The following is a 16,218-nucleotide window of genomic DNA, read 5'->3' as shown; positions in this document are numbered from 1 at the left end:
TGGCGTCTGCACCTGCCGTATAAAGATCCGAGGCGTAACTTTCATTGGCTCCTTCGCCGTGCTACGAGAGTGTCCCAAAGAACTGATTCTCGGCATGAACATCCTTAAAGAGTATGGCACGGTCATCAACCTGCATGAGCAATTGGTATCGTTTTCGACACAGCGAGCCGTTGCTGCAGACCCCGAGCCGCACAGAGCAGCACTACGCATCTCTGACGACCACACAACGATCCCGCCGAGATCAAGCAAGTTTGTCACAGTCAAGTGTGATACCAGCTTCGGCACTCGGGGCATTGCCGAAGCGAACATGTCGCTGCTACTGTCTCGGCAAATTTGCGTTGCTCGCGCCCTTGTCGACCTTGTTCACGTGCGTACCGAGCTCTTAGTGACCAACTTTAGTAGCGAACCCCAACATTTGACGAAAAATACAGTGATTGCCCATTTTGAAGAACTTGGCGAGCATGCCGTCCAATGTGCCTTATCCACAACGGACCCCGGAACAGCGGAACAGGACACGGCACCAGCCATTACGATCGACGTGAAACCTGACCTGTCAAATCGAAACGCCGCGTGGAAAGCCTTATTGACTCTTTCCGCGACTGTTTTGCGTCAACCTCTAAGGTTCTTCAGGCGCCAATAACTAAGCACCGCATTATCGTCGATAGTGACCAGAGACCACTATGTCAGCGTCCTTATCGTGTTTCGTCGAAGGAACGTGATGCCATCCGCCGCCAAGTTGCCGAAATGCTCCGCGACGACGTCATACAACCATCGACGAGTCCCTGGGCATCATCTGTTGTTCTCGTCGCAAAGAAAGATGGCAGCCTACGTTTATGCGTGGATTATCGACGTCTCAACAACGTTAACATAAAGGATGTATATCCACTGCCGCGCATTGATGACTCATTAGATCACCTCCCCCATGCTACCTACTTTTCGTCACTCGACCTGCGTAGCGGCTATTGGCAAATCGAGGTCGATGAACGTGCCCGAGAAAAGACCGCCTTCGTTGCTCCTGACGGATTACACGAATTTAAGGTGCTTCCTTACGGCTCGTGTTCAGCCTCTGCAACGTTCCAACGTATGATGGACACGGTACTAACTAACCTGAAGTGGCAGTCCTGACTTGTGTATCTCGACGACGTCATGATTTTCTCCGACACGTTTGAGGAGCACCTGAAACGTTTGCGTGCTCTTTTCGAGGCCATTCGTTCCGCAGGTCTGTCTCTGAAGCCTGAAAAGTGCCACTTCGCATTCAGGGCGCTCAAGTTTCTTGGCCATATTGTGAGCTCTAAGGGCGTAAGCCTCGACCCAGAAAAGACGGCCGCCGTTGCTGCATTTCCCCAGCCAACAGATAAACGAAGCTTGCGGCGTTTTCTGGGGCTTTGCGCCTATTTTCGAAGGTTCGTTGAAAACTTCTCGAACCACTGACTCGCCTGACAAAAGACTCCGAACCCATCTTCTGGGGCCAGGATTAGGAAACACTTTCACAGAACGTAAAGCCCGCCTCCAATCTACGCCTATCATTGGCCACTTCGACGAGAAATCCGCCACGGAACTGCACACAGATGCCAGCAATGTTGGCCTCGGTGCGGTGCTTGTGCAGTGGCAAGGCGGTGTGGAACGCGTGCTCGCATACGCAAGTCGCACTTTGTCCCGTGCCGAAATGAATTATTCCACCACGGAAAACGAGCGTCTCGTTGCTGTGTGGGCAATAACCAAATTTCGTCCCTACCTGTACGGCCGCCCGTTCGAGTCGTCAGCGATCATCACTCCTTGGGTTGGCTTGCGAACCTCATAGATCCATCGGGGCGCCTTGCACGGTGGAGCCTTCGGTTGCAAGAGTTCGACGTCACCATCGTGTATAAGTCGGGTCGGCAACATAGCGATGCAGACTGTCTCTCCCAAGCTCCTCTCCCGTGCCCACAAAATGAGCCCGACGACGATTCTGCTTTCCTCGGCGCTGTCACCACGTCCGACCTTGCACACCACCAGAGGGCCGACTGCGAACTGCTGCCTCTAATCGAGTACCTCGAAGGAACCGCTCCGTCTCCGCCCAGACTCTTCTCTCGTAGACTTTCGTCGTTTTGCTTAATAGATGGAGTTCTCTACAAGAAAAATTACGGCCCGACCGAAACTGCGTATCTCCTCGTTGTCCCAACCACGCTTCGTCAGGAAGTTCTCGCTGCATGCCACGACGACCTTTCTTCTGGCCACCTTAGTTTTTCCAGAACATTGGGACGCCTCCACCACAGTTACTACTGGCCTCGGCTTGCTGCGGTCGTCCAACGCTACGTTAGAACCTGTCGTGAGTGTCAACGACGGAAGATACCACCGAAAAAATCGGCCGGCCTTCTGAAGCAAATTGATCCACCGCAAATCCCAATTCAGCAAGTCGGCATGGACTTACTGGGCCCATTCCCAGTGTCCTCCATGGGTAACCGGTATATTGTTGCTGCCACAGACTACCTCCGGCGCTACTGTGAAGCCAAGGCTCTTCCCCGTGGCACCGCGGCTGAAATTGCACAGTTCTTTGTTCGCCACATTGTGCTTCGTCACGGCGCCCCCGCGGTTGTATTAACTGACCGGGGAACCGCGTTTACCTCGGCTCTTACACATGATGTGCTGCGTCTCAGTGGCACCAGTCACAGAAAAACGACTGCTTACCATCCTCAAACGAATGGTCTGACTGAGAGGCTGAACACGACCATTGCAGATATGATGTCTCTGTATGTCGACGCTGACCATCGCAACTGGGATGAAATACTCCCTAACGTCACGTTTGCGTACAACACCACCCTCCAAGAAACGACGCGCTTCACTCCCTTCCGTTTGGTGTATGGCCGGGACGCCCTGACCATGCTGGACGCCATGCTGCTCCCAGATTGTGCCCCTTCGTCTGTCACCGGCGCTGACCAATTCATTCATGATGCAGAAGCCGCTCGCCACCTTGCTAGACAACGGATTCGACACCAGCAGAAAACTGACGCCCGGTGATACAACCTCCGCCACAGGTAGGTGATTTACCAACCCGGCGAGCACGTCTGGGTATGGAGCCCTGTACGTTTGCGCGGGCGCTCTGAAAAGCTTCTGCGCCGCTAGTTCGGCCCCTACGAAGTGCTACGTCAACTCAGTGAGGTGAACTATGAAGTGTTCCCTCAAGGAGTCGTCCTCTCTTCTCGACCGCCGAAGTCTGAAGTCGTTCACGTGGCCCGCATGAAACCGTACTACGCCCGTTAGCCATTGTCGGAGTTCACATTCAGTGCCGCCGCCACACGCACCTTCGCACTTTCGGTGCCTCAATTCTGTTTTTCCCCTTTTCGGAGGCATCGAGGCGATGCCTCTTGAAAGGAGGGGGGCAATGCCACACTGCTCACATTCTGCGAGCGCCGCCATGCGGCCGAACGGCATGGCTGGCCTCGTGTGGAAGCGAAGAAGACGACGTTCTCGCTCGGACGCGTGCTGCTGGTCTTCTTGGCCTTCGTATTAAAAGCCCCCTTTTATGTCGCCCTACATTTGTCGTTGACAATATTATATGCGGTACCTTACGACTGTATGCTGATTAGTAGGTGTTCCATTAAGAAGGGAAGAATTATTATAAACGAAATGAGAAAATAAAAGAATGCTTTCTGATTAAAACATCAGTAGTCTTAAGTGAACTCCTCATCTTTTTCTTTTCTTGTGCTTCGCACAGAATTTTACTCTGATCCGGACATTTCCTTGGCCGCTGTTGTCTTTTGTGCCACTTTTTCCCGTTAAACCTCAGTAAAACCTATTCCTACAGATCTGTCACGCCTCGTGATCTGCTTTTTCTATCTGAACAAACTGGCCTGTTGGGCGGGTTGGTTATGCATTTATCAAAAGCAGCGCTTGACTGACACGGACAGAGAGGTGAGACATCACGCACAAGGTGTGTCTCACCATTCTGTCCGTGTCTTTAAACGCTGGTTTTGATACATATTTGCTATATCGACAGTCTTACATAAACGCACAGTCTCCTCTAGCGTTAAGTGTACCTTAGCTCTCGAAGCTTTTTTTTTTTTGGGGGGGGGGGGGGTGATTCCATGGGCAACTTCATCCGGAATCAATGACTCCGCAAGACTGCCAGAGTTACAAGTTTGGGATTTGAACTGCAGGTCACGTAAGAATTTTCACACGTCTCGCCTTCCTTTAATTTTGCCGAGCGGAAGATGCGCAGCCTTTGTCAAAAGTTTAAGAGCCCACTGGGTTTGGTTTCTGGACCATGTGTGTGGCTCATTATGCATCCCAAGTGCTCCAGATCTGTTGAAGGTAATAGGAACACTGGTCCGCACCGTCTGAAGGTAAGGACTTCAGTTTATTCTACATGAGCTTCACGGCAGGGCTGCCATGCAAACCCCCTGGGTTCTCAGCTGCTTTTTCATACGCTTTAGGAATGCAGCATTTCTCGAAATTCCCAGTGAGTGCTTCGTAACCCTTTTTCTGGGCTGGGTACTGTTGTAAGGTGATAAAAACTTATGTCCCTTAGGAATGGCGACGCGAAGCAGAATGACTGCCTTCTGTTTCTTGAAGCGTGTCCGCTCCACTGTTGAGGCTTGAGGATACAAAGTCGCTGCTAAAAGTGCTCCCAGCTCTTGGTTACATTTCATATAAGTTGCACCCCGCTAGAGAAACGAACGCTTTTTATTGGTTAAACACTATGTACAAGGTATCTTAAAAGTTCCTACACCACACTATCTGCGTTTCAACAGGTTCTCCGATGTGATAGATAATGATATTTGAATACTGGTATCCTTTTTTAATCTGGGCGTGGGAGATTGCCCCCATGCCTAGTTAGAGTGTTTTTTTCTATTCTGCATTTCTTCCTTCTTTTGCTGCGAATCCTATTCTGTATTTTCTTATTCAATGAAGGCCGTGTCTCCTGTTCTCGGCAATATTACCTTCATATCGTTGAGGGTTTGAGCATTTTTGCCGTTCTGCTTTTACGCTACTACGCTCCAGTGTTCTGTTGCTCGTCTCTTATGCTGATGCGTTAATTTTTCATTCATTATCCTTAAAACCCAAACGTACCGGAAGGCTCACCATGTCCTCTCATATCTGGATGTGTGGCTTTCCAGTCTACCAGAACAAGTTTATTCGCATCTACACTTCTCCCAAATGTTATAGATATCATTTTGTTTATCCTTCAATAGTGTCTGCCTCTAAGGTAACCTGATCAAGCCTGAGGTGGAAGACTTCTTACTCTTGAATTATCATAGAACATTTCGTTTCCGAGTTTGGCCTTTCCAGCTCTGTATTAATGCAGTGATGATTATTTTGCCATTTTCTGTCTCCACTTAGCCGTTTCGGTTTCGCGGGCTTTAGTTTTTGACGTTCGTGATAACTCGGTTTCCCATCTTGTTGCCTCCGTAGCCTATCGTAAGTTTTCTATTTCGTTTCTTCTATTGTGTGTACGTGTTTTTTTGGTAAAACTACGTGCAGAATTTCGCTACTCACCTCTTCTTATAGATGCATGCGGGAGCTGCGGGGTTCGATTCCTAATGCCGCCGGGTACTCACTGGTGGTACAATGGGTACAAGCTCTCCCTCGCTTGGTGCCCGGCTTATGCAGAGTGAAATACTTGGGAAATGAGTCTTTCACCCCCGCCTTGAGCAAAAGGAAAACACCTTGTGTTATGGCGCTCTTTGGCCGCAGATGCCCTTGCGCCATAAAAAGTCACTGTCAACATCATCACCTTGGAGATAGTTTATAGTCCCTCGTTAAAAGAGTTTTACTTCTTCTGCCCCGTACAGAGAGTTTTAGGCCTGGGGGAGTTGTAAATTCGCCACCATACGACTCAAAAGGGGACCCTCTGGTTTGGTAACTTTTGACGCACTCTGTATGTGATCATCAATCCTTCTTCGGACACGATGTATTTCTTAGACCTGTGCCAGCCAAAGGAATAAAAACAACGTGATGCTCGGATTGTCATAACGGGAAGGAGAGCGCCTTTATTTTGACAATGTATATATAGCTTCGAAGTTTCCAGATGCACATGTGTGACCGCACAAGCGCATGCTCTGCTGCAGCCCCCCTATCGAGATAGCCCTGCATCCAATTCTGTTCATTGTGCCACTTTCCAGGAAAGCGATGCGGGAGAAATAAGCTCGTGTTGTCCTCGGGATTGCTTTTAAATTCACGTTTAAGAGACACTCAAAACAGACGGAGGAAGGGTGCGCAGAACGGGCGCACGATTCCGCAGCATTTCCGCATTTTTGATCTGTGAAAGTACCGCTCGAGAACGATGAACGGCTATGCGCACCGGCTTGCGGGTGTCGATACTGACTGACTGGCTTTTTACAGTGTGTCTGTGGTCACCATACTAGCAAAAGCAAGCCAGCCCAGCGTCGAAGTGTTTTTTGCTCTGTTGGGTCGCTCTTCTGTGTCACTGACATGAAACAGTGAACAGCAAGTCGCTAGTTCTAGCAAACGTGAAATAAAATTTTAACAGTATATCCGCGCTGAATCAGATTGAAATTTCTTGTCCTTTATTCGCCTACATCCTTGGCGTCTGATAGTTTGCTGCATGACCACTACATCACGTATATCATATATCTCTTCCTTAACAATTTGGAGAACATAGTTAACTTTCCTTTGTTGCAACTAACAAATATTTGTTACTGTTTTTTTTGCGCAGGCTGCATGTCGCTACTACAAGGAAATTCCAATCACTCCGCAAACCATATATTATTATGGACTTCCACCCAAGGACGAGTAAGCCGAATCTACTTTCATCGTTTCTGTTTCCTGCAGGTCACTGAAAAGTCTTCCTCACTATTAACCCAGGATGTGCTGTTCTACTCGAAAACGCAGCAAGCGAATGTATCCCGGGCTCGTTAAGAAAATGAACGTGGAGTGGCTTAGGAATTTTGCCGCCCCTAGACAGCCAGCTTTGCATGGGACGCAATATCGCAATCATTGCAACCGGAAGGCTAATTTAAAAAAGTACTTTAGCACTAACGAAGGGCTTGAAAAAGCATCCAGCTTGAAACGCAGCATATACAGCGCGCAAACGCCAACACAAAAAGTGTATGGGAAAGCTGCCGTCCGCCTAATTGAACGGCATACGAGACATGACGACGGTGAGGATGTGAGATCTGTTGCTAACTGATCGCTTAGTGTGCCCTTAAAGGAAGAACCTAGTTAATCGAAAAAGTTGCGTTTTTCTTTTCGAACTCATAGTTGGTGATCGATACATTTTTGTTAGTATGCATAGCATAACGAATCGGACTTTCATAGAGAGAGTGAATGTGCGCCACTGATGATTCTGCGAACTGCGTGCCTCGCGCATCCTGTCATTCTGCCTTCATCATGCTAACGTAACTGACGTACTCTTGCTCGCATCTCGCTTCGGGCGGCGGCCCCAACTTCTGCCAGTGCACCACATTTATTATTCCCATGTGGATGCCTGCATTCTCCAGTGGAATTCCTCGGGACTTGTCGACTTCCTTTGCGGCCTTTCAGAATTTCCTTGTGACGTCTGCATTTCCTCTGTTACCCGCCAGTGAATTTCATGTGGCTAATTCCAGCGTCGAAGCCATCGCCTAACAGTCTTGCTTCCGAGCGGAACGCTCACTCGATGGGGCCGCATTCTCACCTGTCGATGGCTGGCACATCCCATCCGGAATTTACCCGCTCCTGTTCGTCCCAGGCATCACCGCCTCTGCAGATGCCACCAGTCACACAATGGCTCTCTTTCGATAATTTTGCTGTCTTTGGCGTCAACTCCACTGCGTGGCGACCTCTTCTGCGTCTTCGTACCACCCCCTACTTAACAGAGCTCTTCCTGCGGTGGTTAACCTTGTGTTCCCGAGTGTGGAGGCTCTGCACCCAGCTGCCCCTGCGGCGGCGTTGACGGTGGCAGGCGTGCTCTACCGGTATGAAGATAATTTTAGTTGATCGCCATGTACTTTTGGTTCAGTGGAATAGCGCCAGTTCCAAAATTCATCAAGAAGCCTACTGCGTATGGGTGGATTTTCACTGACTAGTTCCTCGTTACTTTTGTTTTTCTTCTCGGTGAAAGATGGACACAAATAATACAGCAATTTGCAGACTGTAACATTAGCGGTTCGCCCCTCATTTTCACTGAGCATGCGCAGGTGGCGAAAGTATTGCCACAGAAACGTCGCGCACTTAGCAAGCGTCAAGAAATTCCTGTCGTCTAGCTTGCAGTTGAGTTTATAAATAGTAACAAGATCGTTTTGGGTTTTTGTGACGTAAATAAGTACAAGCTTCAAAATCACTACTTTCCCAGTCGGTCGCAAGTTTATTGCTGGTCTTGAACAGCTTTAAAAACTCGATTTTCTTCGGGCACTGCATTGCTGATGTCCTCCATAGGTTGATCATCTCTCTCCCCCAAGCAGTTTTCTACGGCGTCATGCTGTTTCCAAACCTAGTTTATTGTCGTAAGCTTCAAATTTCATCTAGTAGTTATTGCCTGGCGCACTTCATGTAGCAGCTGGCTAGCAAGGTCGGTTTGTTCAAGGAAATCTGCAACCACCTTAACTTTCAGCAGATGTTCTCGCAAGTCAGGAGGCTTTTTAGCGAGAATGTCGTCATCAAAAGTGTTCTCCTTAAATGCTATTTAATATATGGACACTGCACCTCACCCTCACATAAGACTCTGGCACATTAGTGACATTATTCTATTGATGGGTAAGAAATACCCGATTACTTATCATGCTTTCGTCTATTGCCATCCTCGCACGCCTGCGCACAGTTTGGTTGCTGAACTCGTCGCCCGCTTTCTTTTGCGTTTTGCGGAGCAAATGGCTGGTGTGTAGCAATAGGTTCTTCGATTCCCCCTTGTCTTCCATGAAATGGACAGATTCAGTAATTTAGGCCACCTTCCTGCATTCGTCGGTCCATATGTCAACGGTCATACAGACACGATTTTCGTCCATTGCTGATTTAAAGTCGGGAATTATCGCCTCTCGAACTGTAGCAGCCACTTCAGAAACTTGATGAAACAATCACGGTGTGCGGGAGAATGTTCTTGGCGGGCACATTCCCATATCGCGCACCAGTACAGATCAACTCACTGGCAACTTTCAAGAAACCGTCAGCGCTTACAATATCTAAGGTCTCATATCATTTGCGTAACACAACGCACACTGCTGTTAAAAAGTGGCGATTGCGAAGCAGCCTTCTGGCTTTCATTTACGGTGGATCAAGTCCGACGTTCTGTCTTCCCACCATCGCATATGCGGAAAAAAATTTGCCTTCTTTTCACTGCACTTTTCCTGCCGGTGACAGATGCTGACATAAAGATTTTGGAGAAATCTTTTGCATACATAGTTTTTCCTTGCTTCTTTCGGAATCAGTTTGAGTTCTTCAGGGGTAAGAGCCTCTTTTAGCTTCATTCCACTCGTTGCCAAGTTTGTGAGCACAGCAAATAACACAGAGGCATGCAGGCAAACTCACCCCCACAGGGCACTACAAGAGCCACGCAACTACAATACTATACGCCAGTAGCAAGCATTACGAGAATACAAAGTTCGGAGCAGTTGTAAAGAGTAACCAGAAAGGGCACATCACATATTCACCGCTACCCCTGTTTGGGCTTGAAAATAACTAGGATCAATGGTTTTTTCGGTGAAGACTATTGCCGGAGCAGAAGTTCGGTTGCTTCGAGGTGGATCCTCCGTCCAAGCCGTCCCCGTTCACGGCAGGTCAGATCTGCCGTCCGTCAAGATAACGTATAAGGCAGCTATAGTGCGAGCCTAGCGATTGCGCCACACCCACCGGAGAAAGAGAAAGGAGATATTTGTTCACGAACTCCATTTTATGTGCACTGGAGGCGACCACGCTGGAATAAAGACAGAAGCTCTGAAAGCGTGCCCACTATGCAGCGTGCGAGCGGCGCAGTTCTATGAGAGCTGATAAAAGCGCAGCTACTAGAGCTGGTGCCTGTTTAGGGTTCTTTCCTCTACGCTGTTTCTGCATGAAGAACATGTAGTTATTCAGTGCTCCCCTCTAAACGTCCGGTTCAGCAATTGGACCCTGGTTGCGTCAGCAAGACGTATGCTTTAAAAAAGTGTATCTAGTTCTCGCAAGCCACATAGCCTGTTCTTTAGGCTGAGGCAGCAAATCGCGTTGAAGGACGATACTGATACTGACAGCGTCTCGAGGAGCAATAAAATTAAAGGCGTTCTGCAGTGGTTCGCATGAGATTTCCGGTGTCCAGTCCCGAGCGGATACAGAAAACTGAGCTGTTTGGTACAGCCGTTTTGGCAGAACCGACAGTGTAATTTATGAAGGTGCCGAAGCCAGCCGAGCACTGTATTTTATTAGGCTAACGAACTCATGAAAAATAAGCATAATGTGATGGGCTGGACTGCTCCACTCACAAGAGAACAGTAGTGCAGCCCGGATCTGGATTTTGTAGCGATAGCTACATTACGCTAGCATTTCGAGCCTTCAGAGTGGCAGCGCCGTTGGTAATATGGGTTGATCAAGTGGTGCGGTCATTGCATTAGTGGTTACTCTCGTGGTGCGGAGCAGCTGCTACTGCCGGCGGCGCGGCGCGCAACGGCTGCAACAGCTGTGCGCATGCGCCGTGTCAAGTGGGACGAAAATGAAGGAGGAATGCCCAGCGAAGCGGAGCGGCTAAAGACCCACACGGCCATTCACATACGACGGAAGTCCGACGGTTATCCTGCTTCGGACTTTCGGATGTCTGTCGGAACACCCATTTTTTACGCAATGTCGACCACTGGACGTCCGCCGGACCATCCGATGCAAAACGGCGGACAATGTGTAGTTCCTCCGACGGACGTCCGAACGCGGACGTGCGGACATTTCTCGGATCATCGCAGGGTACCGTGCATACCCAGGTTATTCGAGCGGTTTCTGCATGCTTTTTGCGGCACGGCCTGGGTAGGCCTCTGTTATCATTAAGAACAAAAATAACTAGCAATAAAAATACTTATTGCACGAGAGGGCTGCTTCTGAAGCGACAAACATGACACAAAATATACGTATATGGCAAATCACAAATTCGCAGCTAGCACAGTCACGGTGAACTCTCCACGAATACGGAGGTGAGCACGTTTTCCTTTAACTCTCGAGCGGTGGCACGGAGAGCGTATGAAGGAAGATTTCACGCTGCAAAAGGATGAAGGGCTCGTTCCTGCACGGGGTTGCATTCATATCAGGCTGGGCTTGAGCGCGAATGTTTTTGAATTCCAGTAACTGTTCTATAAATTCGCTTTCTTTTGCTTCGTTGAGCACCGCTCGAGCGCTTCAGACAAATGGGCTCCCCTTTCGCTGCATTTCGCGCATTCCAGTTGAGTTCGGCAGTACAGGCTAGGTGTGCGGGCGTAAGACGACGATGCAACGCAGGGAAAATTTTTCTAAATTTCAAGCTTTTTTTCAATCACCGGTATTACTTGACCGCCCAAGGGTGCATTGTCACACATTTGCTTCCTTTCAGTAACGACTCTCAAAAGAAATATTCCACTGCCAAACTTCACAGTAGTACAACGACGCTTAATGGAAAATTGCTCCTCTCTCTTCCTGTCGAATGTTCTTTGCCGAAAACAGATGTCGCCTACAAATGCACGAGATACTTATTCATCGATCTCAAGAGTCACGCTGTCCGCGAACAGCGCTTGACGACGACACACTGCGCAACTTCGTAGTAGCAACGAAGCTTAATGGAAAATTGATCCTTTCTCTTCCTGTGAAATGTTCTTTGCCAAAAACAGTTTTCACCTACAGATGCCCGGGATACTTATTCGTCGGTTTCAAGAGTCACACCGTCCGCGAACAGCGCTTGACGACAAAAAAAAAATCGGTAAATCGAACTCCAGGCACACAACCACAAAGAACGCCGCCCATATTTGTTGTTTCCTTAAGCGCTGCTCGCGATCGGCTTTGACAAGTTTTGACTTTTAAGCCGGCCTTTTCTTTAACAACCAGAAATAAAAATAAAATAAAGTGTATAAGTAGGTCCTAAAGTGTTCAACATTGTAGCTTAACGTTCGGAATCACTAGACGGCATTTCTTTTTGGTTAAAAGCAATACTGGATTCAAGATTCAAGTCAAGTCTGGCAAGAATGCGATAAATATAAACATAGCGGACAAAAATTAATGTGCTCTAGATTACTGGGGCACTATATCAAAATCAATCGTTCGCGCTGTCCGAGGCTTGCTTTTCGTTCATTGCGCAAATTAACCTTTCGGCACAAATTAGGGCTCGATGTGAGGCGCATGTGTCCACATGCGTGCATCTGGCTTGCGGTTTAGGTGGTAGCTCTGTCTGCGTAGTCAGTCGCGGGCGTTGCACTAAGACTGGATCAAGCTGTCAAAAAAGTGACTAAGCACTGCCTCCTTGGTTGAAGTAGGGCAGAAAGCACATGTCCGTGGAGGTGGCTGTGATGTCCAGGTTGCGGCACTGCACCCACTCGTATTCTCAATGCAACGTCCTCACAGCGAGTTAGACCTCCGGAAAGGTTACGTCCATGCGATGGATTCAATGCACAAGCGGAGCTCCGCAGAGACCTTTTTGTAGAAGGAATTTCCCACTGAAAGGTTTCTCGCTTAGGTGTACGGGTCACCGCGTGCCGAATACGAAGTTAGCGCTGCGTCTGTGTTCAAGCAGCTGAAATAAAAATTGCAGACACAATGCCATGTGCTGCTCTTACAGCCTACAATATGGATAAGTTTTTCAGCGCCAACAGTGTTGCAACACAAAATAAATAAGGCTAGAGGTCGCCGAGCTAATTGGAGCTTCTAATAAGAGTCCTCAGTGGGCATCTTTACCGAAATATACCGGTTTACTACCGAATGGATCAGTGATTTTTCCGTTCTGCCCGTTTTCAAAATCGGTCCTTAGTAGGACGCCTCTCATAAGCTCACCGGACATCCGGAGTCGGATGTCCGGATTTTCTAATGCCCACTGGACATCCGGATCCGGATTTCCGCTCTCGGATCTGCTTCGTTCTACCATCGGATGTCCGTATTCCGGTTTGGATGTACGGACCTAAATCGGACATCCGCCGGACATTGCTGGCCGTTTGGGAGACTGACATCGCAGTTAGACTGAAGACTGATTCGGATGTCCGCTTTCTGCTCTGCTTCGTTCTTCCTTTGGATGTCCTGATACGGCTTTGGATGTACGGACCTAAATAGGATGTCCGTCGGACATTGTTGGCCGTCTGGGAGATTGACATCGGATTCATACTGAGCGAGTTCCACTCGGCCAGCTTAGCTATCACATCACTCCAAGTTTAAGCAGAACTAAACCACAGTCATTTTATTTGGCTGTGTCGGCAGTTTCTATTGAAAAGGCTGTACTTTCACCACAGACGTCAGTGCAAGTATTGAGTATAACATTTAAGTGCACATAGGCGATAATGTTGTGCGCCATAATTGTGCTTCTGATAACGCAGGAAATTCGTTCCTGTTTGCACCAGCTTCGAAGCACGCTTTAGAAACTAACAGCTTTCTGACCTCTCTTCTGTCCTGCTTACCCCGTGGGGTGAAAGAATTTCCGGCTTTGCCACATAGCTGACCAACCTAACAATGCCGCCCATATTGTTTCGAAGGAGGATATGCGCTGCGCCCGATTTTTGCAGCGATAGGTACATTACGCTAGCCCGCACGCCCGCACGCCCGCACGCCCTTCCATCCATCCATCCATCCATCCATCCATCCATCCATCCATCCATCCATCCATCCATCCATCCATCCATCCATCCATCCATCCATCCATCCATCCATCCATCCATCCATCCATCCATCCATCCAACCATCCGTCCGTCCGTCCGTCCGTCCGTCCGTCCGTCCGTCCGTCCGTTCGTTCGTTCGTTCGTTCGTTCGTTCGTTCGTTCGTTCGTTCGTTCGTTCGTTCGTTCGTTCGTTCGTTCGTTCATTCATTCACTCATTCATTGTCAACAAGACTAATTTTCAGTCAATAGTGCATAAGCACGCGCTACATGGAACGAAAATTTAAATGCTTGCCCCTAACGAATCTTCGGTATGAATGCGTTTGGCGTTTCTTTTAGTGTCGGCATATTGTGCTTGCTGTGCTCGCTCTGCTAGTTTCCTCCGCATGCGCTCATCATATCTTCCTCTTACTTTTTCTTTTTCCTTTCTGCAGTGTTTCAGTGCCTTTGGCACTACACTGCTGAGACCAAGGTCGTGGGTCGAATCTCGCCGCATTTAGATTTGGGCGAAATACGAAAAGCCGTTCGCGATGTCAGTGCGCGTTAATGAATACCGAGCGGTTAAAGTTATAGAGATTTAAGCACGGGCGTACGGCTGGTACGACCCGTATGGTATTGCACTGTTTTTCCCGCCGTTGTCGAATTGCCTATCCGCTTATACCTTGCGGTCGCAGTTACCTTATATAGCGTATTCACCGCCCACGTATCTATAAAATTTCTTAATCCGGAGTCCCCAAATCCGGTGTTGCCTACACTCTGTCTACAGGCTTGGGAATCACCACTACACCGCAGATTTGGTGGGTTTTCTTCGTAGCAGGTATCATTATTGAGCATCTCTTCGGGGACTACAGCCCTTGCTAAGCATTATGCAGAGCATGTGTACAACAGAAGGCTAGTTGATACTTCAAACGGTGTCTGCAACCTTCGACTTCACAGTTGTACGCGCGTGCAGGTTCACACGGCATCGGCAGGGTAAGCCATACGCAACAATTCTGGACAAAAGCGTTTTTGAGTGGGAAACCTTTTATAAATGCAGTTTTCTCGTATAATATAAGACTTCACTATAAAAATCAGTACATAAGCACATCACCCTACGGTGATTTTTCTCTCTCAATGTTTATGCTAACATAAAAATGTTCCCCACAGGTTATCCATGGAATTTTTAACTGTTCGACGCGATCTATGAAAACACTTTGAAAGGAAGATTTTGCTACGTTTCAAGAGAACGGACCCTTATCTTCAATATTTCCGTAAAAGTATACATAGCTACAATACTAATGACTTCTGAGATACCGCCGTTATGGAGCTAACATAGAAACACTAAGTCACGTTTTATTTGTAACAGGAAAAGGTACCGTCTTGTTTGTTTTTATTACCATCCCCCAAAATAGCACCATTGTGCAGTAGCAACAATACTATATTGTAGCTAGATATTGTCAATAGCACCACATATATTTTTGAAAAAACAAAATCAACAGTTTCCCATGCATTTATACGCATACGCACGCGCAGTGCATACTCAGTGAACTTTGCTAGCCCATTCGTTGGATTATGCACTTCATCATTTCACATGTTACGTCATTACTCGCGGATGCACCTAAATAGGCATTTAATGTCCGCATTTTATCTTCTCCCTCTGTTATTTCGTTTATATTATCTTTTCCGCACCGCTCTCCTTCCGTCGTTGTCTCCAAAAACTCCTTTGCCATACAGAGTAGCATGCCAGTGATTTTCAAACGCCGGCTTAATTCTCTGCTTTTTAATTAAAGGTTGCTTCTCTCAGTGTAAGAAGTAGTTAGCATAGATCAGAAGAGATAACAGACCTAAGGCACTGCGCTGTGGTACACGCCACTTGAGAGGAAGCACGCGCGATGAGAAATTCTTGATTTCCCCAAATGGCGTTCTACGGAGAGATATGGCATAATCCATCGACGAATGAAGGAAAGTAATTAAAGACGTTTTAATTTATATAGTATTTTACTGTGAGGTACTGCACTGAACGCGTTAGAAATCTCTAAAAGATTATCTATCTCACGACAAACCTCAAGTATACTCAAAACTCAAGCGCGGTTCAAATCAACAGAGTAACAGTAGGCATTCCTTTTAAAAAGCCATTCTGGCAAGAAGGATACTCTTTACGCGGTCCTAAAAACTCTTGAAGGCAACTTGCACCGACATGCTCCAAAATGCAATGAGTACTACAAGGGACAAAATCTATAGTACGCCGGAAAGCAATTTAGTCCCATAGGCGCCATGTTTGTCTGCGATCACATCAAGTCGACACCAGAGATTAAAGGATTATTGATTTTCACCTCTGCGAGTGTGACCTCGCCAGAGCGCTAATAATAGTGCTATCGGCTTCGTCTGCAGCTCACATAACATAGAAACTTTGGTTTTCGTCTGTAGTTCTGATGCGGGCGGCTAAGGGCAATTCGGGCTGTGCGGCCTCCGTTCAGCGTGGCTCCAGGCGGACGTAGCTTCTAATGCCTCGCACGAGCGCGTCCTGTCTGGCTGAAGGATCCCTACCGGC

The 16,218-nt window shown here is 48.0% G+C and overlaps 1 protein-coding gene across 1 annotated transcript in view; it reads left to right on the top strand.

Annotated features, from left to right (window-relative positions):
* The window catches only part of LOC144123834 (uncharacterized), a 37,080-nt gene extending 30,344 nt beyond the window's left edge, over positions 1 to 6,736 (top strand). The window contains exon 7 of the mRNA XM_077656573.1: positions 6,656 to 6,736. Coding sequence (XP_077512699.1) covers positions 6,656 to 6,736 — 81 coding nt within the window. The remainder of the gene's footprint in view (positions 1 to 6,655) is intronic.
* Positions 6,737 to 16,218: the final 9,482 nt, after the last annotated feature.

Source organism: Amblyomma americanum, chromosome 3 (assembly GCF_052857255.1).
Source record: "Amblyomma americanum isolate KBUSLIRL-KWMA chromosome 3, ASM5285725v1, whole genome shotgun sequence".
Lineage (NCBI taxonomy): Eukaryota > Metazoa > Arthropoda > Arachnida > Ixodida > Ixodidae > Amblyomma > Amblyomma americanum.
The sequence above is the reverse complement of the archived record's forward strand: the minus strand, read 5'-3'. Positions and strand labels throughout refer to the sequence as shown.